This window comes from Dryobates pubescens, chromosome 5, assembly GCF_014839835.1.
Source record: "Dryobates pubescens isolate bDryPub1 chromosome 5, bDryPub1.pri, whole genome shotgun sequence".
NCBI classification, from domain to species: domain Eukaryota; kingdom Metazoa; phylum Chordata; class Aves; order Piciformes; family Picidae; genus Dryobates; species Dryobates pubescens.
Genome location: NC_071616.1, coordinates 7,575,641 through 7,598,546, shown reverse-complemented (window position 1 = coordinate 7,598,546; position 22,906 = coordinate 7,575,641). Strand labels below are relative to the sequence as shown.

At 43.0% G+C, this 22,906-nt stretch overlaps 1 protein-coding gene across 1 annotated transcript in view; it reads left to right on the top strand.

Moving 5' to 3' along the window:
* LOC104298867 (cytosolic phospholipase A2 epsilon) overlaps positions 1-22,575 on the top strand; it is a 28,872-nt gene extending 6,297 nt beyond the window's left edge. The window contains exons 5-21 of the mRNA XM_054162152.1: positions 1,731-1,862; positions 5,538-5,578; positions 6,009-6,051; positions 6,305-6,368; positions 6,939-7,099; positions 7,243-7,335; positions 8,032-8,069; positions 9,290-9,425; positions 11,144-11,280; positions 13,322-13,544; positions 14,222-14,336; positions 15,318-15,455; positions 16,378-16,485; positions 17,167-17,358; positions 17,860-18,026; positions 20,405-20,585; positions 22,296-22,575. Coding sequence (XP_054018127.1) covers positions 1,731-1,862; positions 5,538-5,578; positions 6,009-6,051; positions 6,305-6,368; positions 6,939-7,099; positions 7,243-7,335; positions 8,032-8,069; positions 9,290-9,425; positions 11,144-11,280; positions 13,322-13,544; positions 14,222-14,336; positions 15,318-15,455; positions 16,378-16,485; positions 17,167-17,358; positions 17,860-18,026; positions 20,405-20,585; positions 22,296-22,534 — 2,208 coding nt within the window. The 3' untranslated portion in view covers positions 22,535-22,575. The remainder of the gene's footprint in view (positions 1-1,730; positions 1,863-5,537; positions 5,579-6,008; positions 6,052-6,304; positions 6,369-6,938; positions 7,100-7,242; positions 7,336-8,031; positions 8,070-9,289; positions 9,426-11,143; positions 11,281-13,321; positions 13,545-14,221; positions 14,337-15,317; positions 15,456-16,377; positions 16,486-17,166; positions 17,359-17,859; positions 18,027-20,404; positions 20,586-22,295) is intronic.
* Positions 22,576-22,906: the final 331 nt, after the last annotated feature.

The following is a 22,906-nucleotide window of genomic DNA, read 5'->3' as shown; positions in this document are numbered from 1 at the left end:
CTGTTTGTTCTTTGTCATCTGGACTGGACTGCACATCTGTCAGACTGGATGTGAGGAAGAAGTTCTTCACTGTGAGAGTGGTGAAGCCCTGGAATGGGTTGTCCGGGGAGGTGGTCAAGGGCCCATCCCTGGTGGTGTTTAAGCCCAGGCTGGATGAGGCTCTGGCCAGCCTCATCTAGTGTGGGGTGTCCCTGCCTATGGCAGGGGGGTTGGAACTAGATGGTCCTTGTGGTCCCTTCCAACCCTGACTGATTCTATGATTCTATGATCTTCTAAGCACTAGAACCCCGGGAACTGGGTGGCAGGGTTTACAAATTCTTTAGAGGATTAGTTCTGTTTTCTTATATGCAACTGTAAAGGCATTTTTGCTGTGTTGCCATGGACTTGTAAGACCTGCTTTACCCAGTAACAGTGATGCCATTTGTAAGTAAGAGGTACCATTGCTTATTGATGACTCTTGAAAACATAAAAGTATCTTTTGATACAAGCCATTCCATCATTAAATAGGCTTATTTTCAAAGGCTGTAAGAAAGCACACTGAACACCTGGCTTACAGACTCAGAACCACATCTATCTCAGGCTTTGAATGGGTGTAAACACATAGGGTTATGGATCTTCTGCAATAAAGCTGAAAGCTTCTTTCAGTTGTAGAAAACAGTTAAAATGTTTGTAGAGGTAGCAGAAGCAGACTAGCAGTCAGAGTGGGAGACACGCAAGGTCTAGGCATGGTGTCAGCTTCATATGACTTCATGGTGCTCCATCTCCTTTTGCTTCTTGGGTTATCTGAGCACTGAGGAATAGCAAAGGAATCACTACGGTTTAAGTCATATTTAAAAAGTTTGTTAATGTTTATTATCTTTCATTTGTGAAGGGCTAAGAATTTGCCCTCTATTATTATGTTCTCCTTATATGCTGACATTCTCTATAGCGATGGAAACTGGAGTCAGTACAGCTGACCAATATGATCGAGTATTGCTCCTTTATTGTTCCAGTATTGCAGGACTATAGTGCGAGCATAGTGAGTACAGCACAGTAGTGTAAAGCAAAGAAGAAGATGGGAAAGGAAAGAAAAAAGTGCGTATCAGGGGAACTTCTACAACTTATATAAACTCAGAGAGCCTCATTGGCATGGTTTCATTGCTTCCCACAAGTGACCACACATCGCACTATTAGAGATTATTGGTCCAACTACTGATGACACACGAGGTTGTTGATGCAGGCGCATGTCCTGTTGTCCCAAGATAACTTTCTATGTTTATAGCTACCAGTGCCTTGCTTTAGTTACATGCTGCAGGCACAGCACTGTTTTGCTACACTGCTAGCTGGCTCTGCACTTATGCTGAGCATGGTCTACTACCATGTCAGGCTCTAGGCCTGCACTGCCAGGTTGCTCACACTGCTCGTCGCTGGCATTGCCACGTTTCTCAAGATAGAAATTTTGAGTCCACAAAAGGTTCCATGAACAGTGTGTGTTATCTCCTTCTGTCCAGTGCATGTTACCACCATGCACACCACTTCTTTCATCTGAGTGCTCGTTCGTTGCCAAATCTGATGATTTACCTCCTCTAGGATTAGCCCCTCATTTTGTAGTCTGGGCCACAGGGGCTGTTGTAGGACTTGCTCCGTTTTGAACACTGCAAGGGCTACAAGCTGACTCCTGATAGGTCTTCCCCTTGGGCCCAGTGATCCCAGAATATGGCATTTGCATCCTTCCCTGCCTCTCTCCACAGAACATCCTGGAGCTGACAATCTGCGATAAGGATACTTTCACGTCAGATGATCAGCTTTTGACTGTGCGCTTCGATGTAGCTAAAATCCAACCTGGAGAAAAAACTTGCCTGAGTTTTGAGCTGAATCCAGAGGTGAGAAATGAAAAGGCAAATGAAATTAAGTGGATGGATAAAATAACACTCTAGATCAGAATTTTATTCCAAGTTACTACTTATAATCAACATCAGAGTTCTTCTCACAAGCAGACTTTGTTAAAAGGACTTTATTAAAGCACAAAGTTAAATGCTTAGCATTTAGGCAAGGTCAGAGACAGTCACTCCTGTGTTGTGACTGCAATTGGATGCAAAATGGCTTTCCTATTCTGATTTATTTATTTTTTTTTATTAGGTTAGAAAGATGTCTTTTGCAAAACAAAACAAAATGAACCCCACCCAAAAACCCCACCGACAAAAAGCCACAAACAAACAAACAAAACCCCAAACCATAGCATGAGTCAAAAATGAAGAAGCTGATGGTTAGAGATGTTGCTGTGATAGAAAACTGACAGGGCAGGGGTGGGAACAAACTCGTTCCCTTCCCAGGTAGCTGCCCTGGTCTGTTGGCTAGCAGTTCACTGGGGCTCCTTCTGCTCAGATTCACCAGTTTTGTCTCTGTGCTTTCAGGCAATATGCTTGGTAAATGTTTATATATCCTCATGAAAATCTATCAGGTTATTTTTATTCTCCTTATAAACAACAGCTATTACGAGAGGGATATGGACATGCTAGAACGTGTCCAGAGAAGGGCCATGAGGATGATCAGAGGGCTGGAGCACCTCTCCTATGAGGACAAACTGAAGGAGTTGGGGCTGTTCAGACTGGAGAAGAGAAGGGTCCGAGGTGACCTTATTGTAGCCTTCCAGTATCTGAAGGGGGCTACAAGAAGGCTGGGGAGGGACTTCTTAGGATATCAGGTAGTGATAGGACTAGGGGGAATGGAATGAAGCTGGAGGTGGGGAGATTCAGACTGGACGTGAGGAAGAAGTTCTTCACTGTGAGAGTGGTGAAGCCCTGGAATGGGTTGTCCAGGGAGGTGGTTGAGACCCCATCCCTGGACGTGTTTAAGCCCAGGCTGGATGAGGCTCTGGCAAGCCTGATCTAGTGTGAGGTGTCCCTGCCCATGGCAGGGGGGTTGGAACTAGATGGTCCTTGTGGTCCCTTCCAACACTGACTGATTCTATGATTCTATGATTTAGGGGAATTGGCAGAGCTTGATGAATTAGAATCTCCTCAGGATTTTATTCTTTTCTTCTAGGTCAGTGTGCTGCACATGTCTCAAGGAATGTTGTGTGTGTTTGTGTCAAAGAAGGCCTAAGGAGTTTCTTAGGAAATGTTTAGTGGGTGAAGCTGCTGAGAGGATGGGTGGAGAAATCACATCCATCTTTTAAGAGAGCAAAATGTGTACTCTGATTACTTCCCACAAACTGTAACACCTTCAGTGCTTGGAGGCTGGATAACAACACCTCAGGGCTTTTTCACATTTCTGACAATGTGAACTGTAAATACAGAGTTTACAGTTCCTAGGAAATGTGTACTCTGTTTATTTCTAAACCACTGTGTCAGGCAGGCTGTCCAGAAAATGCTCTTCCTTGGGTTTTGTGTTACTCTTGCCTTAAAGAGTGTTTGTTAACTACGCCCCTAGAAAGCCAGTCCTTACTAAGGATTTCAGTGCACCTGCAGTGGCTGACAATGGCCTCATGTGACTGAGATCACTTAAAGTGTGATTCAATCTCTGAGTTTGCTTGGAGGCATGTGCAGAGTTGGCTTAACTTGTTGGCTTAGCAAGGTGGAAGTTGGGGAGGTAAGACAAGGTGAGATGTATCTCAGGAATGTCTTGGTCGAGCGGTCCTTATCTGAATCATGACTCCTACTCAGGAACCCATGAGGCATCACCGATTGTGGTCTGTATGTGGATGTTCAGAACACTTAAGTTTGTTCTTTTTTCCAATTATTTTTTTTTTTTAAATTGACTTTGTAATAGAACATGCTGGGCAACCTTAATAATGGCAGTACTGCCACCTCTGCCCATAAGGATTTTCATGTGCTAAGGTATCTCAAAAGGGGAGGGCTGAGCAGTCTGCATGGATGATGCTAGAGCATCAAGGCTGCTTCCTGCTGTGCTCAGTGAGTGATCTAACAAGTCTTCCCACTGCTTTGCTCCAGGTTTTTCACCCACAAAAATGTGAATGGTACTTAATAGAAATATAATTTGTGTGAGTGTGTGTGCAACAGCATGAGAAGGGTGGCAACATGAGGCAGGCATAGTCAGGCGGATGTTAGGAGCCAGGATCTCCTGAACACTGTTGTGCTGTTCTTTGGACAAGGTTGGAACAGATTGTCAGTGAATTTGGACAGTACAGTCTGGTCACAATCTGATGGTTGGTAATGTCTTACATCTCTGCAAGGTGACTGCTTTCTAAAATTCATCCCTCAGCCGACTGCTACAAAGTGTTGCAACCACCCTCATGCTCATTTAATGGAGACTTTGGGAGAAATAAGCAAGCAGAACCATCTGCTGCTGGCTTACATGTCATAGATCCAGCTCTCAGAGAAGCCACCTGACATGTCTCATTTGCTGACATGAACTAGTATATACCAAAATGTCCACTTTTCACTGTTACTGTGGAGATGATTTTACCTTGGCAGATGCATTATCAGACTTGGCATGGTTTTCACAGCCTCTTCACAAAGTTAAGGTATGCTGTGCAGCCAGAGAGAAGGGATATTTGGCAGTAAAGGCTAGTTCTTCTGAATATGAATGAGACATTTTGCCATCACTTGTCAGAAAGAGATTTCTATCTTCCACTAATTAGTGTTTACCTCCCTGTGGGCAATACTGAAGATTTGTCTGATACATGTTTTTGTGAGGTATTTTCTGGCTTGGCTGTGTCCCATACAGACTGATCCAGCAAACGGCTGCAGTAAATTAATACAGTTGCTCAGTTCCTCTTCTGCTGCTGATCTGATGTGCTGCCTTTCTCTGTGGCTGTTCCCTGCTCTTAAATTCTTCCCTGTTTTTCATCTTGATTTGGCCCCTTTGAGATTTTTCCTTCATCCCTCTCCACAGCTTCAGTCTTCTCTCTCCTCCTATCCTCTTTTCACCCTGGTAATTTTCATTTTTAAAGTAGGTCTTCTCTCCCACTTTTTATTTTTATTTTTTTAATTGTTTTATGCTTAGTCACTATACTCTGCAAATTCTTTTGCTTTAACCCAGACATGCTCACCAGTGAGTTCCAATTATTCTGAAGTATGTTCTCCTATGTCATTCACCTGTTATACCCCGCTTCCTTGACACTGATTAACCCATACCTCATCCTACTAATAAAGGAATAATGGGACCTTCACTCCCCAGTCCATAACACTTTCTTCTTCCTCTTGAGGAGACACTGGGTTTTTAAACAGAAGAGTGGTGGATAGACATGACATGAAATGAAATGGTGGCCAAAGAAAAATTCTCTCCTTCTGAAGCCATTGAAAAGACCTACTGCAGAGGAGTTCAGCAAGTGCATGGTTAGGCAACAAGTTTTTTCTCATTCATTGAATTTGGTGCAGTGCCATGGGAGCTTTGCCCAGCATTTCTTCTGCATCACAGATTTTAGTACAGTTAGGTTTCTTGCATGGAAATCTCATTCATTTACATTATGATGCAGAGGGTGTGGCAATAGTAAGACCTTGCGGGGCAGGGTTATAGAAAATCATCAAAGCACTATCAAAGGAAAGGTTTTATTCTTCCATTTCCCTTAAATGAAAAATAAATCTCATTTTCAGAGTCAGGAAGAACTGGAAGTGGAATTTCTACTGGAAATCATGTGAGTAAAGCAGAAATGTTATAGAATTTGTCATCAGAAAACTTTGTGTCTTGGAGAGAGCAGCACCGGGGAAGTGAATCCGTCTACCTGTGCTAAGACGTCCCGTATCAGCATCTTCTCTATGGTTGCTTTTCTCTCCTCAGTCTGGTAAAACCCCTTCTTGAATGACAATCTCACTATTCATAGCTGAGGGTGGGTGTTTAGTTTGTAATTTAGCTTAAGGAGAGATGATGCTTATCAGGGGAGGTCAAAAAAGAGAGTCCCTAGGAGCTATGGGACTATGACCTGGCACTGAGTATGAGATAGAGGTGAAAACAGTTCTGATGGCACTTGACAGCTAGAAAAACTGAGCTCAGAGAACTACTTGCATTTAAGAGATTGTTGCTCATATACCTGCTCTTAAATAAACCTTTTCCTTTTTGCTTTTCAGTCCAGGTGTATCTGAGAACATCATCACCAATGGCGTACTAGTGGTAATTGTTTTATCTTTTTCAATGTTTATGTTCTTAGAGTAGGGTGGAACTGAAGGACGTAGCTGGAAGACAGATCCCCAGCTGTCTTAGCTCCCCTGACCACATGATTTATAGAAGAGAATCAGTCTTTGCAATTTCTTCATGTTCACAGAATGCCATGGCCTAGCCCAGTGTTTCTACAGCACCCCTAGGTCCTCAGTGAGGATCCTGAACTGTTTCTGTGACTGGTGATTTTATTGCTTATCTCTTGCAGTCTCGTGAAGTATCCTCTTTGAAAGTACACGTGGATGAAACAAACATGAAGAGCCCTTATACAAGTGAGGTTATTGATGCAAAATTGATGCTTTTTCTGCTATGAGAGATGTAGCTGAATCTAGATAAATATTTTGTCTGTTTCAGTCTCTGTATCAAGACTGCATTAGGATTGAGGTATTCCATGAATTACCTACTTGTTAATAGTGAGATTCCTCTGGACATGCTGTGTATGTGTAGCATAAGGGAAACCATGGAGGTGGCTAAGATACTCTGAAACATCCCTGCAGTGTGATGGAACTGAAATGTCAGTGATGAGATCAGAGAGTCAAAGAGGGGCAACACCACTATCAGTGATGGAAGTTCAGTGGGTGTGATTGCTGCTGATGACATCCCCTGGTCTAACACATATTCTCTGTCACTTGGCAAGGGAGAAGTTGCCCTGGCTGCACTGGCTTTTTTGCTACTTATTCAGTCTGGCCCATTTTTATACTGATCATGGGGGAGGAAAAACATTGTGGTTGAAATGAATGTTGACTGCACTAAGCTGATACTTTACGTGGGGCTGTTTATTTTTGAGTTTTTCAGGGCTAGATGCAGTTAACATTTCTCTGTGATTTGCTGCTTGTTCTTAGGGAGAGATTTCACATTCACAGTGAAAGGATCCTATGAAGAAACCCAAGATGTTTCCATAGACTGCAAACAGGGGAGCAGTGAAACCACCATGTTCCACTACGTCAAGCACAGTCAACCCAGACTGCACATGACGCTGCCAAAGGAGTGTTCTTTCTGTGGTGTATGTTTTGCTTGGTGATGGTGATAACAGTAACTTCTGGGAGAATTAGCCCTTCTCTGGTAGAGAACCTATAGGTTCTTAAAACCTATGGGGTTTAAGTAATTTTCTCTTTATAACAAAATTTCCCCCCCACTTTAACTCAGCATCGTTCTGCTAGGAGGCAAATAGATGTAAGCAGTCCCCTGGCTGTGCCTCTTGATTCTCTGAATCTGGAGAAGAAAGTGACAGTGATGAGAGTGAGTAACCTTTGACAGTGTTTGGAATGATTTCAACAAGTGTAAGCTGTATCTATCTGATATCTAGTCCATGATTCATCTGGTTGTTAAAAATGCATTGTCTCAGCTGTATGAGTACTCATTGGCCATTGGAATGGGCTGCCCAGGGAGGTGGTGGAGTCACCATCATTGGAGATGTTTAGGAAGAGACTGGATGAGGCACTTGGTGCCATGGTTTAGTTGATTAGATAGTGTTGGATGATAGGTTGGACATGATGATCTCAAAGGTCTCTTCCAACCTGGTCTGGTTCCGTCCTGTTCCATTCCATTCCATTCCATTCCATTCCATTCCATTCCATTCCATTCCATTCCATTCCATTCCATTCCATTCCATTCCATGCCATTCCATGCCATTCCATGCCATTCCATTCTATTCTATTCTATTCTATTCTATTCTCTGTTCTGTTCTGTTCTATCTCCACATACATTTGAAAGTATAACTATGATTGATGGGAAAAATACATTCAGAAATGCTGGTTGTCTTAGAAGTATCTTAAAAGCAAGATGCTAGTGATGTTTGTGTGCAGAAAAGCTGAGAAGGGACCAATGATTTATCATTAGACTTTGTATCTGAATAATTGCTAATGCTGTAAAAATTGCTTTTGCAGACCTTCAGTTCTGTTTAATATTTACAGTGTTTTTGTTCTTGATTCTCAGGGTGAATCTTATGAGGTGTCTGTGAAGGAAGAAGATGGGTAAATCTCTTCTTTCTTTTGAATTATTGCTTGGCCTATTTCTTATCCTTTTACAGTATCATCCTTAGCTGAAGGTACAGCTTAAACTAGTTCACTTTGAAAGCAGTATTAAAGATTGTAATTGCATAAAGAAGACTAAAATATGGGGAAAGGTTAATAAAATGACGAACAGCTTTAAATTTGTTGGCAAGAGTTCAGCACAGGATAGGCGGTAGGTATTCACGGAGTACAAACAGTCACAATGTTTCTCCTAATGTTGATGCTTCCTAATTCTGCTACTTAAGAATCTCTCTGTCTTGTAACCTTTACCAGCAATAAATGCACATGCATGTGTAACACATGCTCACAACGCTGATATGCGTTTACCAGTCTTCTGCAGGTCGTTTTTCAATGAAACAAGCAGGCAGCATTAATCTGACAGCCTGACTTGCTGTGATTTTTCCACAGGGCAACATTACCCTCTAGTGATCACTTGGCTGCATTGCAAGTACTAACTGCAGACATGATGAACTGGAGATTTCTGCTGAGTATAATTATGAGTCACAGAAGGGACAAAAGTTGTTTAGGTGGTGTTGGATTGGTTGAGGGGTTGGACGCGATGATCTTGAAGGTCTCTTCCAACCTGGTTTATTCTATGTATTCTATGTATATTCAAAAGCACATTTTGACTGACAAAAACGTGAAACACTAGCCCTCTGAAAATAGAATTTATAGGGTTAATAGCATACATGATGTTCAGAATCATGTACAGATATGGAGACTTACACTGATGTGACATCTTCTGACTCATATTCGCAATACAAATTCTTAGTGCAGCCTAACATAGTGTTAGGGTCAGTTTGCCTAAGGTGTGTTAAGCTTAAGTAACTGTTTAGGCTCCTCCTGCTCTTCAGGAAATACCTACATAGCTAAAGAATGTGAAGAGGTATCAAATTTTCAGTGCTCAACGTAGAACATCTTGAATTCAGCTACATTCCTTGTTTTTAATCAGTGCAAAGTAGTTCAGGACATGATTCTGATCTGAAATCTCAACAGGAAGGCAGGAATACAGGGTCTGTGATATCCATATACCTGCTGTTGCCTAGGGGAGCCTACATGTGCATGGGAGCGGCCTTTATTTATATTTAAATTGGTTTATTGTTGTTAGTTTTGTGGGCTGTGGCAAGCAGTAGCTCTGGAAATGGCTTGCAGCTCATGCGTCTTGTTCTCTTGTGTTCTAGTTGCAAGAACTTAGACTTGAGGTTGGGGTTTGATCTGTGCTCCGAGGAGCAGGATTTCATCTCTAAGAGAAAGAAGGTGGTTGCTGCTGCTCTGAAAAGAGTTCTGCATCTGGATGAAGACCTACAGGAAGATGAGGTGTGTGGCATAGCATCTTAGAAACTTGGAAGTATTCTGTCAGACTATGAATCAAGTGGCTGTGATGTACTTGCAAGACTACTCATATAGTTCTTCCACATCTTCTAGTCTCGAATGTATAGTTCAGATTGTCACTTGCATCTAACATCATATCCAAGAATAATTTTTTTTGGCACAGAGGATGAAAGTGGTCAGGAGGTCAGTTACAACTCCTTTATTCTCTGCCAACCTCCTCACTCATGGACATGCAAACAGAGTATTTATTGATATGAATGTATGTATAACCAAGATGATGAGATTTGGTTGCTTGGACTGAGACAGTTTTTCCCCAGTTTGACACCTCTGCCCTTTTCTGCTCTCATGTAAGGCTCAGAGGGGAAGGCTGAAACTCTCCCTTAGCACACTGGTACAGCAGCATCTGTCTTGTGTGTGTTTCTGTGGGTTACCTCTTGCTTTCTCCTTTCCTGGGCATCCTGGGCAGTAATGGAGCTGTTATAAGGCTGTGGTGTTTGGAGTAAGAATCATAGAATCAATAAGGTTGGAAAAGACCTCAAAGATCATAAAATCCAACCTGTCACCCAACACCTCATGACTACTAAACCATGGCACCAAGTGCCACATCCAGTCCCCTCGTGAACACTTCCACGGATGGTGACTCCACCACCTCCCTGGGCACCACATTCCAAAGACTAACAACTCTCTCTGTGAAGAACCTTCTCCTCACCTTGAGCCTAAACTTCCCCTGGCGCAGCTTGAGACTGTGTCCCCTTGTTCTGGTGCTGATTGCCTGGGAGAAGAGACCAATCCCCACCTGTCTACAAGCTCCCTTCAGGTATTTGTAGAGAGCAAGAAGGTCTCCTCTGAGCCTCCTCTTCTCCAGAGAGACACTCTTCTGCAACTGGGAGAACGTGTCTGTGCAGGATTTCCTCCACTGCTCTTTTCAGCTCCCAGCACACCTACTGCTTGATGTTGTGTGCAGGACAGCACTTTGCAAGCAAGTCAAAGTGCTAATGAACTTAAATAACAAGTAGAATAGGATTTGTCATTGTTTAATGAGAATAAAGGGTTATTGAGTCATAGTAATTAAAAAACAAAATGCAAAACTCCAAGCAGATGCTAAAATACAATTTAAAAAAGATTAAAAGTAATGGCAAGATATGTTCCTAATAGAATTACTGCATCCTGAGGACCATAAAGGGCAAATCACTTACAGCAGTGATGTCAGGGATAGGAGAGATAATCAAAGATAAAGAAAGAGGATGTTAAAATCAATCTGTAAAACTTGGTGCAATCAGCCTGGGGACTAGCAAATGCCACATATAAACTTAGAGGAATTAAAAATAATGTAGGCAGCTTTTGCTCTGTTCCTCTGATCTCCATTATATCAAGGATTTAAAAATGTGTTTTGAGGGAAAGACATGAGGAGAAAAGAAAAACAACTAGAAAAGAGTCCTTGCAAATCTGAAAATAGGTTTTGCCTTACAAGAGCCATGCTTAGAGCTCCTGACTTACCAAAGCATTGCTGCCCAGGAAGATCTTTTCAGCATACATACACTCTCACCGAAGTTTGTACACATCTCAAACACAATCCTAAGTGCTGCTATGGAGAGGGTGAATTGAATCAAAGCCTACCTGAATCAAGTTAGGTTTTCTGCATGCCCATCACGTCTCCAGTTCGTCTGGTGATGAATGACTCTCTGCCCTCGTGTGTTGAGCAGGTGCCGGTGGTGGCAGTCATGACCACAGCAGGGGGAGCGCGGTCCATGGTGGCTATGTGTGGCAGTCTTCTGGCTCTCCAGGAGTTGGGTGTTCTGGACTGTGTCTCATACATGAGTGGTTTATCTGCCACAACATGGTAAGGAGAGTTGGGCTTGTGCTTGGTCTTTGTATTACAGTGATAACCTAATGAACCATATGGCCTTACTGATGAATTTTACTCAGTGTGATGCTGGGACTTGGCTTCTTTCTGGTGTTCACCCGTTTCAAGGGACTGCTAGTGCTGTAGGTCTTGTTTCTTCTAGATGCAAGAGACAAATTGAGTGTGAACTATTGTATTTCTTTAATTGCACTGAAGTATTTACCAAAACTAGAAAGATCAGTCACCAGGACGATTTACCAGTATCTCCCTGCAATTCAGTGTAGGTGACAAACCTAGCTACAGCTGTTCTGACTTGCAATCATTTCTAATCACAGAATAATATCAGTGGGAAGGGTCCTCTAGAGACCATTGAGTCTAACACCCCTGCCAAAGCAGGATTACTTAGGACAGGTTGCACAAGAATGCATCCAGGTAGGTTTTGAAAGTTTCCAGAGAAGGAGATTCCACAACCTCTCTGTGCAGCCTGCTCCAGTGCTCCCTCACCCTCACTGTAAAGAAGTGTCTTCTCGTGTTGAGGTGGAACCTCCTGTGTTCTGTGTACCATTGTTCTTGTCCTGTGTCTGGGCACCACCAAAAAGAGACCACCACCTTCATCTTGACACCCACTCCTCAGATATTTATACATATTAATAAGATCCTCTCTCAGTCTTCTCTTCTTCAGACTAAACAGCCCAAATTCTCTCAGTCTTTCTTCATAGGAGAGATGTTCAAGTCCTGCAGTCATCCTTGTAGCTCTCTGTTGGATTCTTTCCAGCAGATCCCTATCTATCTTGAATTGGGGGAGCCCAAAACTGTACACATTATTCCAGGTATAGTCTTACCAGGGCAGAGTAGAGGGGGAGGAGAACCTCCTTAGACCTGCTGGACACACTTTTCTTAATGCACCCCCAGGATGCTGTTGGCACTCTTGGCCACAAGAGCACATTGCTGTCCCATGGATAACTTGCTGTCCACTAGGACCCCAAGGAGTCCACAAAGACTCCAAAGTTGAAGGACTCCATGGAGGTCCTTTCCAGCAGGATGACCCCTAGTCTGTACTGGTGCCTGGTGTTATTCTTCCTCAGATGCAGAACTCTGCACTTGTCCTTGTTGAACTTTATAAGCTTCATCTTCACCCAGCTATCCAGCCTGTCTGGATGGCAGTGCAGCCCGATGGTCTATCCTCCATCCCCCCAGTTTTGTATCATCAGCAAACTTGCTGAGGGTTCACTCAGTCATTGATGACTAATCTCCAAGCATGCTTGAGAGCAAGGAGGAAATAGAAGTAGGGAAATACCATTTTCCTTTCATTTGTGTATCCCTTGGGTTATCTAGGTGCATGTAACACTTCTGAAATCCTCTTGTAATATTTGTCTGTCTCAACTCCTGGATGGATTTGAAAAGGAAAATTTAAAAGAAGAACCTGGAGAAACATGGAGTGTCATGTACATGATGGTGACCACCTTGCATGACTAACAAGGGTCTAGGGCTTTAAAACATTTGCCTCTGAAGGGCTGCTCTAAAAAGATGCATAAGACAGAACTAGAACAATTGAGGTGGGCTTGAGGACAGATGCCTGGAATCTGACTGAATTCTGGGAACTGAAATCTCAAGCAGACAGACCAAGAGTGGCCTGTCTGCTGGGCCAAGAGTATGAGGTGACCTGCTTGCTGCATGCCTAAGGAGAGGAGCTCTTGCTCTTGTACAGAGCACCATGTCTGAAACAGCTGAGGGAGCTGGCTTCAGACAGGTTCTGTGACATGAACCTGGGCAATCAAAAGATAAGTCTAGTAAAAGTTTGTGTTAAGTTATGGGTGTTCCATTATTACTCTTTATTCTGAGAAGAAACATATTGGGATGATTTTGAATGTATCCTTGCAGCAAAAATGTCATTGTATAATCTAAATTCTTCCTGAGCACTGAACTGCTCTTCCAAGGTATAAGTTGGAGGGTGAGAGTCTTGTGCATCCTTGTGTGGTGTAAGCCTGATTATCATCATGTACCCAGAGATGAACCACAGTGCGTTTCTTTTTGCCAGGACCATGGCAAAGTTGTATGAAGATGCAAACTGGTCACAAAAGGATCTCAGAGGGCCACTTGGTGATATCAAAGAACATGTGACCAAGAGCAAGCTGCACTGTTTCTCATTGGATCATATGAAGTACTATGAAAAGGAGCTTTGTGAAAGAAAGCAAGAAGGGCACAAGCTGTCCTTCACAGATTTATGGGGACTTTTCATTGATTGTATGCTACATCATCAGGTATTATGCATCCATCCCTTATTCCAGGGGAATTCTAACTTTTCATGCCTGAATTTCTGGATTCAGTTATAGGAAAGGCTCTCAAAACTCCTGAGTGGCTTTTCTTTGACTCTTGAAGGAAAAAACCAAACAACACAGTAAGCCTAAAATGTGAGCATCTAGAGGAAATGTCTGAGCATATAAAAAGGTCATAGTGTTAATGAAGCTTATTTTCCATCTTCTATTTCAGGTCAAATGAGCATTCTAGTAACATACAGAGGAGAGTTAGCTCTGACAGAGCTAACTTCAGGCATAGCTGTATGTAGCCATGCCAGCAAAGCAAGTTGTATTGAATGGAATGGGCCTTGGTTGACTTTTATCTGCAGCACTTCCAAGGTAGCCAAGTAGCTTTCTCCTTTCTTGAAGCAAGGCATAGCCTAGTGATTGTGCTGACAAGATTCTTACACTTTCACTCTGTCTTACATTCCAAAATTCCCAGAAACATCAGTGATAATGCTTTCATGAAGGATGATGAGAGATGATACATGAACACATTTGTATGGTCACACATCTGAAGTACATGGAACAAAATCTCCTGAGGTTTAGGAGACATCTCATTGACAGTCCAGGCTCAGATACCATATTGAGTTCATGTATCATGCTCATCTCTTACAATGACTTGTGTTCCTTACGAACAGGGAAGTACTCACAAACTCTCTGATCAACAACTGGCAGTAAACCAGGGGCAGAATCCACTGCCCATATACCTGTCTCTCAATGTCAAGGATGACTTCAGCACTCTGGATTTTAAAGGTAATGATTATTATACACACTTCCATAAATCTAAGGAGTTTCCTTTTAATATCAAAAGCTTTTACTGTAAGTCCACACTAATTAACCCTTTAAACAACTTCTTTTCCCCCTGTCTTCATGTATGGATTCTGACATGGATGAAAAACATGCATCCTAATACTGTGGTAGGAGATGCCTCTGTAAGGACGCTGCCCTCTAATGGGTGGAGGTGCCTTCTGCTCACAGCCTTGAAAGTCACCACTGCTGCTCTTTCTCTCTTTCATCCCCACCTACTCCTAACAGCCTCTTTCAACTGTTGGGGTTCCTGCCCAGAGAAAGCAGGAATCCAGAACAGGTGTGAATAGCTGGGGGAAGAAGGCAAGGAAGGGAGGAGAAGGGAAGATGTAGGTGTTAAGAGTGGGAGGCAGCTCCCAGCAGCAAGATTTTGGGAGGGGCAGTGCTCTGTGTCCTGATCAGTATGTCCTGATCAGTGATGATGATCACTATTTCCATGGTGTTGTCTGGCCCAAATGAAGCAGGAGGTCATATGCTTCTAGGCACATGGTCATCTGCTTCTAGGCACAGTCTTCAGTCCCAGTGTGTTCAGCCAAGGTTTGGGTGGGTTTTGGTGAGAGTTTTTTTAGCTTCACAAAGCAGTGATCATTGGAGTCTGAGAATGAAGGGTAGCTGATGTCATTGCTGACTCAGAAGAACTAAAACTACCATGTCTTGTGGAGAGACTTAGCAATTGGTGGACTTCAGACCTGATTTTTGCTTCCTAGTACAGAAATGGGCCTGAACCCCAAGCTGAATGCTCTGGCATTCACCAGTCTAACAGGCAATACATCAAAGGGCACCTGTTTGTTTTAATACACCTTGGTTTGGATTGTCTGTCACCAACATGCTGAAGCTATAGGCCTTGTTCTTCCAGCTTTTGATTCTCTAACCTGTTTACTTGTGCTCAGGAGACTGTAACAAGTCCTTCTTAATCCCTGTTTGCAGAATGGGTGGAGTTCACACCCTATGAAGTGGGTTTCTTGAAGTACGGGGCCTTTGTTCGTTCTGAGGATTTTGGCAGTGAGTTCTTCATGGGTCACCTGATGAAGAAGATCCCAGAGTCCCACATCTGCTTCTTGGAAGGTGATTTACTTGCTTAGAAAAAATATCACCTTTATAACCACATAGCTGGCTAGACAGGGTTGGCATCTAATAGCACTGCTCTGCAAGCAGCAATGCTAGTGCCCCAGATGCTGAATCTGATGCAATTTAAACCTCAAATGAACCACCCAAAAGTGACAAAAGAGGAATCAAACCCTTGAGACGAATGCAATTTATTTGCTGAATTTCTTAGGTTAGACCAAAAGGAACACACACACATTAGAATGGATCTTTTGGAGTATTTAAAGTCACAGCAAAGCTTCTTAAATGACCTAGTTGTAAGCCAGACATTAAGTGGCATGAATTGAATTAGTAGTAAGCATGGCTTTCTTTTTTCTCCTTCCTTCCTTCCTTCCTTTTCTCCTTCCTTCCTTCCTTTTCTCCTTCCTTCCTTCCTTTTCTCCTTCCTTCCTTCCTTTTCTCCTTCCTTCCTTCCTTTTCTCCTTCCTTCCTTCCTTTTCTCCTTCCTTCCTTCCTTTTCTCCTTCCTTCCTTCCTTTTCTCCTTCCTTCCTTCCTTTTCTCCTTCCTTCCTTCCTTTTCTCCTTCCTTCCTTCCTTTTCTCCTTCCTTCCTTCCTTTTCTCCTTCCTTCCTTCCTTTTCTCCTTCCTTCCTTCCTTTTCTCCTTCCTTCCTTCCTTTTCTCCTTCCTTCCTTCCTTTTCTCCTTCCTTCCTTCCTTTTCTCCTTCCTTCCTTCCTTTTCTCCTTCCTTCCTTCCTTTTCTCCTTCCTTCCTTCCTTTTCTCCTTCCTTCCTTCCTTCCTTCCTTCCTTTTCTCCTTCCTTCCTTCCTTTTCTCCTTCCTTTCTTCCTTCCTTTTCTCCTTCCTTCCTTCCTTCCTTTTCTCCTTCCTTTCTATTTTTGTTCTTATTTTTTTTCTCTTTTTTCCCCCTAACCACACTTTCAAGGCACATGGAGCAATATATTTTCCCAGAATTTTATGGATGCTGTCTACCTCACGGGTCATCCAGAAGACTTCTGGCACAGATGGACCCGAGGCACCGAGCATGACATTGGTTAGTTATTTGGATCACTTTTCACTTGTGTCTGCATTGTCTCCAACACCTCTCTGCCCTGTGAAACCTGGCAAACCTGGTAAAGGGTTTGATTTTGTGTCTTCTTTCTGGGTTAGTGGACACCAAGCTATTGGGAATGAAGGAAGAGTGGGAGAGAAACAGTTGTGCTGGAAAACAGGGGGGAAAAAATCACACTGCTCACTGTGCATCATGCCTGGGGAGTTTTGTTAATCACAAGAAGGTTGTCATGGGTGTTCTGGGGAGGAATCACAGAATCACCAAGGTTGGAAGAGACCTCAAAGATCATCAAGTCCAACCTGTCACCACAGACCTCATGACTAGACCATGGCACCAAGTGCCACATCCAAACCCCTCTTGAACACCTCCAGTGATGGGGACTCCACCACCTCCCTGGGCAGCACATTCCAATGGCTAACAACTCTCTCTGTGAAGAACTTTCTCCTCACTTCAAGTCTAAACTTCACCTGGTGCAGCTTGAGGCAAGGCAGGGAACAACAAGGTGATGCTGGGATACTACAACCCACCTCTGCACAGAACAGTCCTCACACAGCCTGTCACAGATAAAGCAGTTGTGGTTTCACTGCTCAGGCTCTTTTTTGTTAGTGTCAGAGAAACAAGAAACAAATGTAGCCACGTTCCCTCTTCTCAATCTCCCTACAGAGGAACACCCTGCTCTGCCCAAGAAGCCTCATGAGCAGACAACTTGCTTATCCATTCCCAAAGGCTGCCTTTCCAATACTCTTCGAGAAATGATGACAGAACGGCCGGTGGTTTCAACTTACCATAATTTCCTCAAAGGCTTGCAGCTACACAACAAGTATTTAGAGAATGAGAGCTTCTGCATGTGGAAAGGTAATAGTAAATTGGTTTAGATGCATCTTTGAAGGTGATTTGAGTGCTGAGACTAGTTGAGGCCAAATACTTGATAAGTCTTAGCATAAAGGCAAATTTTGATCGATACAATTTGTGGAATTGTTTTTACTGAGCCCCAGATGATGGACTGCTGGTTTTGTTTCTTTCTGGGAGAAATCACAGCAGGCTTTCTCCACTTCTGTTCTTCCTAGGAAATGCTGCTTCCACTGAAGCTAAATAGTCACAAATTTGCACCAGCCAAAAAAGCAGCTTACTGTATCTCTTTGGATGAGTCTCAGAACTGGTCCCTTTTACTGAACTCAGAGTTGAGATATCAGTGCTACAATGGTGTCAAGGACTAATATTTAGCTACAGGCTTTGTGTCAAAGACTAATGAAAATGTGGGCTGTCTTTTCTTTTGTTCCTTGTCACACTGATTTTGAAAAAGAATGGACTTGCTCCCACAGTAATGAACTGATAATATGAGTTTTTGACTTTCAGACACGGTGCTGGATTCTTCTCCCAACCAGCTGAATGAAATGGGTGACTACCTCAAACTGATAGACACAGCGTTTTTCATCAACACCAGCTGCCCACCCATTGTGAGGCCAGAGAGGAAAGTGGATGTCATTTTGCACTTAAATTACAGCGGAGGATCACAGACTCTGGTGAGGTTTTGAAGTAGTAATTCTTTATCTTAGGTCTCCAGCAGCTGAATTACCATAGTTTGTTGTTTTTAATTTATGTAATTATTTTCCACCAGAATTCATAGAATCACAGAATGATAGAATCAATAAGGTTGGAAAAGACCTCAAAGATCATCAAGTCCAACCTGTCACCCAACACCTCATGACTACTTAACCATGGCTTCAAGTGCCATGTCCAATTCCTTTTTGATCACCTCCAGGGACAGTGACTCCATCACCTCCCTGGGCAGCACATTCCAATGGCCAACAGCTCTTTCTGTGAAGAACTTTCTCCTCACCTTTAGCCTAAAATTCCCCTGGTGCAGCTTGAGACTGTGTCCTCTTGTTCTGGTGCTGGTTGCCTGGGAGAAGAGACCAACCCCCTCTTGGCTACAACCTCCCTTCAGGTAGTTATAGAGAGCAACGAAGTCTCCCCTAAGCCTCCCTTTCTCCAGGCTAAACAATCCCAGCTCCCTCAGCCTCTCCTCATAGGGCTTGTGCTTGAGGCCTCTTCCCAGCCTCATTGCCCTTCTCTGGACACATTCAAGAGTCTCAATGCCCTTCTTAAATTGAGGGGCCCAGAACTGGACACAGTACTCAAGGTGTGGCCTAACCAGTCTAATTTTAATTAAGTTAAATTATTGTATCAGTGAACACTCTTCAACACTGTGAGCCTATCACGGTATCATAGTATCAGTCTAGTATCAGTGGAAGGGACCACCAGGACCATCTAGTTCCAACCCCTCTGCCATGGGCAGGGACACCCCACACTAGATCAGGCTGGCCAGAGCCTCATCCAGCCTGGGCTTAAACACCTCCAGGGATGGGACCTCAACCACCTCCCTGGACAACCCATTCCAGGGCTTCACCACTCTCATGGTGAAGAACTTCCTCCTTACATCCAGCCTGAATCTCCCCACCTCCAGCTTCATTCCATTCCCCCTAGTCCTATCACTACCTGATATCCTAAGAAGTCCCTCCCCAGCCTTCTTGTAGGCCCCCTTCAGATACTGGAAGGCCACCATGAGGTCACCTTGGAGCCTTCTCTTCTCCAGACTGAACAGCCCCAACTCCTTCAGTCTGTCCTCATAGGAGAGGTGCTCCAGCCCTCTGATCATCCTTGTGGCCCTTCTCTGGACACCTTCCAGCATGTCCATATCCCTCTTGTAATAGGGGCTCCAGAACTGGAGGCAGTACTCCAGGTGGGGTCTCAGCAGAGCTGAGAAGAGGGGGGAGAATCACCTCCCTTGACCTGCTGGCCACACTTCTCTTGATGTCTAATATGATGCCTAATATCCCTGTGTTTATTAGGACTATCTTCAGTAGCTTTCTAGGACACACATTTGTAGATTTATCATTGGAGTACCAAATTCCTCCATAGTAAGTTAAATAATCTTTACCCTGTAATGAGCAATACATAATTTTGCTATTTTTTGAGGAAAATGTAGAGGGTGTTGTTTTGTTGGGTTTTTTTAACTTGTGACTCAATGTTTGGTTTTGGTTTGCTGTGCTGGAAGAAACATTAAGAGGTGTATATGACTGCAAGTTATTTTTGAAGGACATGAAATCATTGATTGTTAGATACATTGAATGCAAAGACTCAAGACGCTGTAATCTCAGATTCCACATGTAATCAGAATTTCCTGATCCAAATTTTCTGCTGTGCTCACTGAATCACAAAAATGTCCTGACTTTCATATAGGTTTCAGAAAGTAGCAATCTTGCTTAAAAAAATGTATATTGGCAGCAAATCAACCAAATTTCTATTACCCAGTATGTATTAAAATCAAGGTGTTATCCTTGTTTCCGTGCATGGCTCGCCTTATTTGTAAACATATGGAACCACAAGATAACAGAATGGCTTAGCTTGGAAGGGACCTCAGAGATCATCTACTCCAACCTCCCCACCTTGGGCAGGGAAGCCTCTCAACTAGATTCAGCTGCTCAAGGCCTCATTCAGCCTGGCCTTAAACACTCCCAGGGAGAAGGCATCCACAGCCTTCCTGGGAAGCCTATTCCAGAGTCTCACCACTGTGGTACTGGAGAAATTCTTCCTAAGATCCAGTCTGAACCTACTCTCCCTCAGGTTAAAACCATTCCCTCTTGTCCAATGGCTAGACACCCTTATGAAAAGTCCCTCTTTAGCTTTCCTGTAGGATCCTTTCAGGTATTGGAAGGCAGCTCTAAGGTCCCCCTAGAGTCTTCTCTAGGCTGAACCACCTCAGCTCCCTCAGCCTATCCTCATAGCAGAGACACAGATCTATCAAAGATTGTTTAGTGCTGCAAAATACCAGTTACAAGGTTCAGTAAACTTATTTCAACCTCTCTTTGTCTTGCAACTCTCCTCTTCATTAAACCAGCCACTGGACCTCTTCTCAGAGTATTGTTTGGAGCATGGCATCCCATTTCCCAGCACGGAGCTGAGCCAGGAAGATCGGGAACACCTAAAGGAGTGCTATGTGTTTGAGGACAGCTTAGAGGCACCAATCTTGGCCTATTTCCCACTGGTCTGTGATACCTTCCAAGAATACAAGGCACCGAGTAAGTTAACAGTATCAATCAGTCATTTTTTTTGAGGTTGCTGCATCCAGTTCTCCATTGAAGTGGTTCCTCTTCTAAAACAAGAGACTGGCGAGTTTCTCAGTTGGCTGAGCTGTTACACTCCCAGTCCTGTCATGATGGATATGGTGTTGCCCAACTAATCAGGGACTGAATTGAAAAGCTTAAAAATTAAAAGCATGAATAAGCACAGTTTGAGAGAAACCCTCTTGCCTGGCACCTGGGGCAGTTCGCATTCCTTTGATAATAAAGGACAGGAGGCAGGTGCTAACTTCTGTCCCCTGGTAGCTAACACTGCCACTTAATAGTCTTGTAGTGAGATACTGGATTTACTGTGACAGTTTAGGCTGTGCCTTTAAGAAAAGGATAGCTGCAGAATTCTCTGGCTGAATGCTTGGGTGTAAAAAGGAAAACAAATATTAATTCTAAACGAATTTCATTGGTCAGATATGAGATGTACCATAGCAAATATCTCTCACATTCTTTTCTCTCACTCACTCCCTCCAGCTTCAGTCTCTCTGTTGTTTCTTGGCCAGACTGCATGCGTGCTGACCCTGGGCTGAAACGGATAAGATAAGCAACTAACTTTTCTTAACAACCTGATCTGAGTTTAACTGGAATTCTCCTAACATTCTTTTTCTACTCTTCTCTTTTTCTCTAATTAACTAGAAAGAAAGGGAAGCGGGGAGAGAGGCTGGGGGGAACCCGAGGTGAAATCCTCCTCAGGGGGGATTCTGTGTTCCATTCTTTCCTGTAAATGTTTGTATTATATTGTAAATACTGTGTATTTTGTATATATTCATTGCATTTCATTGTTGCCTGTAAAATACAGCTACATTCGCTTCTCCAACTGAGTTTAGCTGCACTTTACATTGGTGGATGGATTAAACTATCTAAACCCTACATTTACTTTGTTAACAAAGCTAGACTCGGTACTATGTTTACATATAAAACCCCTGAGAATCCTAAGTGCTGAAAATATGCAATGCAACAAAGGATTTGCCAGGCTGACAAGTTGCTTTGAGATCTGTCACTTTTGAAAGGTTGCCAGATTATTTCCTTTAGTTCAGCAACAGCATAACTAATGGGTTTGTTTATCTCGCTTGGCAAATTCAGTTTCAGTTTACAAATACTTTTGCATGCATTAACTCAAGTTTTGTTGTCACTTATTTAGTATGATCTGGGAACCTTGCCTCAGAAACTGAACAAAAATTCATGTGCCAGCTTACTGGAAAAGACATCTTCCTATTTGTCCTGCTGTGTGTGCTTAAGATCTTAGCCACCTGAAAAGCAAAATTCCCGATCCAGGGACTTCCTGATGTATTTTTCTACCATTTGCTAGATAAGGAGCTGTCATCTCAGTACCCAATGGAAAAGTTAAAAATACAAAATTCCAATTTTTCCAAGGTGAAATACTCTGGTGGAAAACATTAACACAGAGAGGAAAACTTTTTCCTTGGAAAAGTTGTTCTGCCAGTACATTCTGAATCAGCTGTGACTGTAGTCATGGAGCGAAGTAGTGGACCTTATTAGTGCAGCAGATGCAGTAGCTAGCCAGTAATTAAATCTCTCATAATTTGCTGAGAAAAATCATTTTGCTGTGGCTGTTATTGTGTATTTTGCATTGCCTGGCAGCAGTATTCCACCTCAGTAACTTTTGCTGTGTTGAACTTTGCGATGCTCTTCCCCCAGATGTGAAGCGTGGTCCCGCAGAGATGGAGCAAGGAAGAGTAGATGTTTCCAACTGTGTTGGTCCTTACAGCACTGCTCTGCTTACATATTGTGAAGAGAATTTCAACAAGTTGCTGAACCTGTGCCGCTACAACATCCTGAATAATAAACATTTAATTCTTCAGGCTCTGCGAACTGCAGTGCAACGAAAGAAGAGATCTAAAAACCGTTCGTCAGCTCAGTCCTCTGAGTGCTCTTAAAGTATATTTTGATGGAGCCTATCAGAAAGAGATACACAAATGTTTTGGTAATGACCTAATAAATATTCAGGGAACATGAATCCATAAAGAAAGAACTTCCATTTTAGCTTTTTAAGGAAATAGAATAGAATAGAATAGAATAGAATAGAATAGAATAGAATAGAATAGAATAGAATTAACCAGGTTGGAAGACACCTTTGAGATCATCATGTCCAACCTATCATCCAACACTATCTCATCAACTAAACCATGGCACCAAGCACCCCATCAAGTCTCTTCCTCAACACCTCCAGTGATGGTGACTCCACCACCTCCCTGGGCAGCCCATTCCAAAGGCCAGCCTCTCTTTCTATGAAGAACAACTTCCTAACA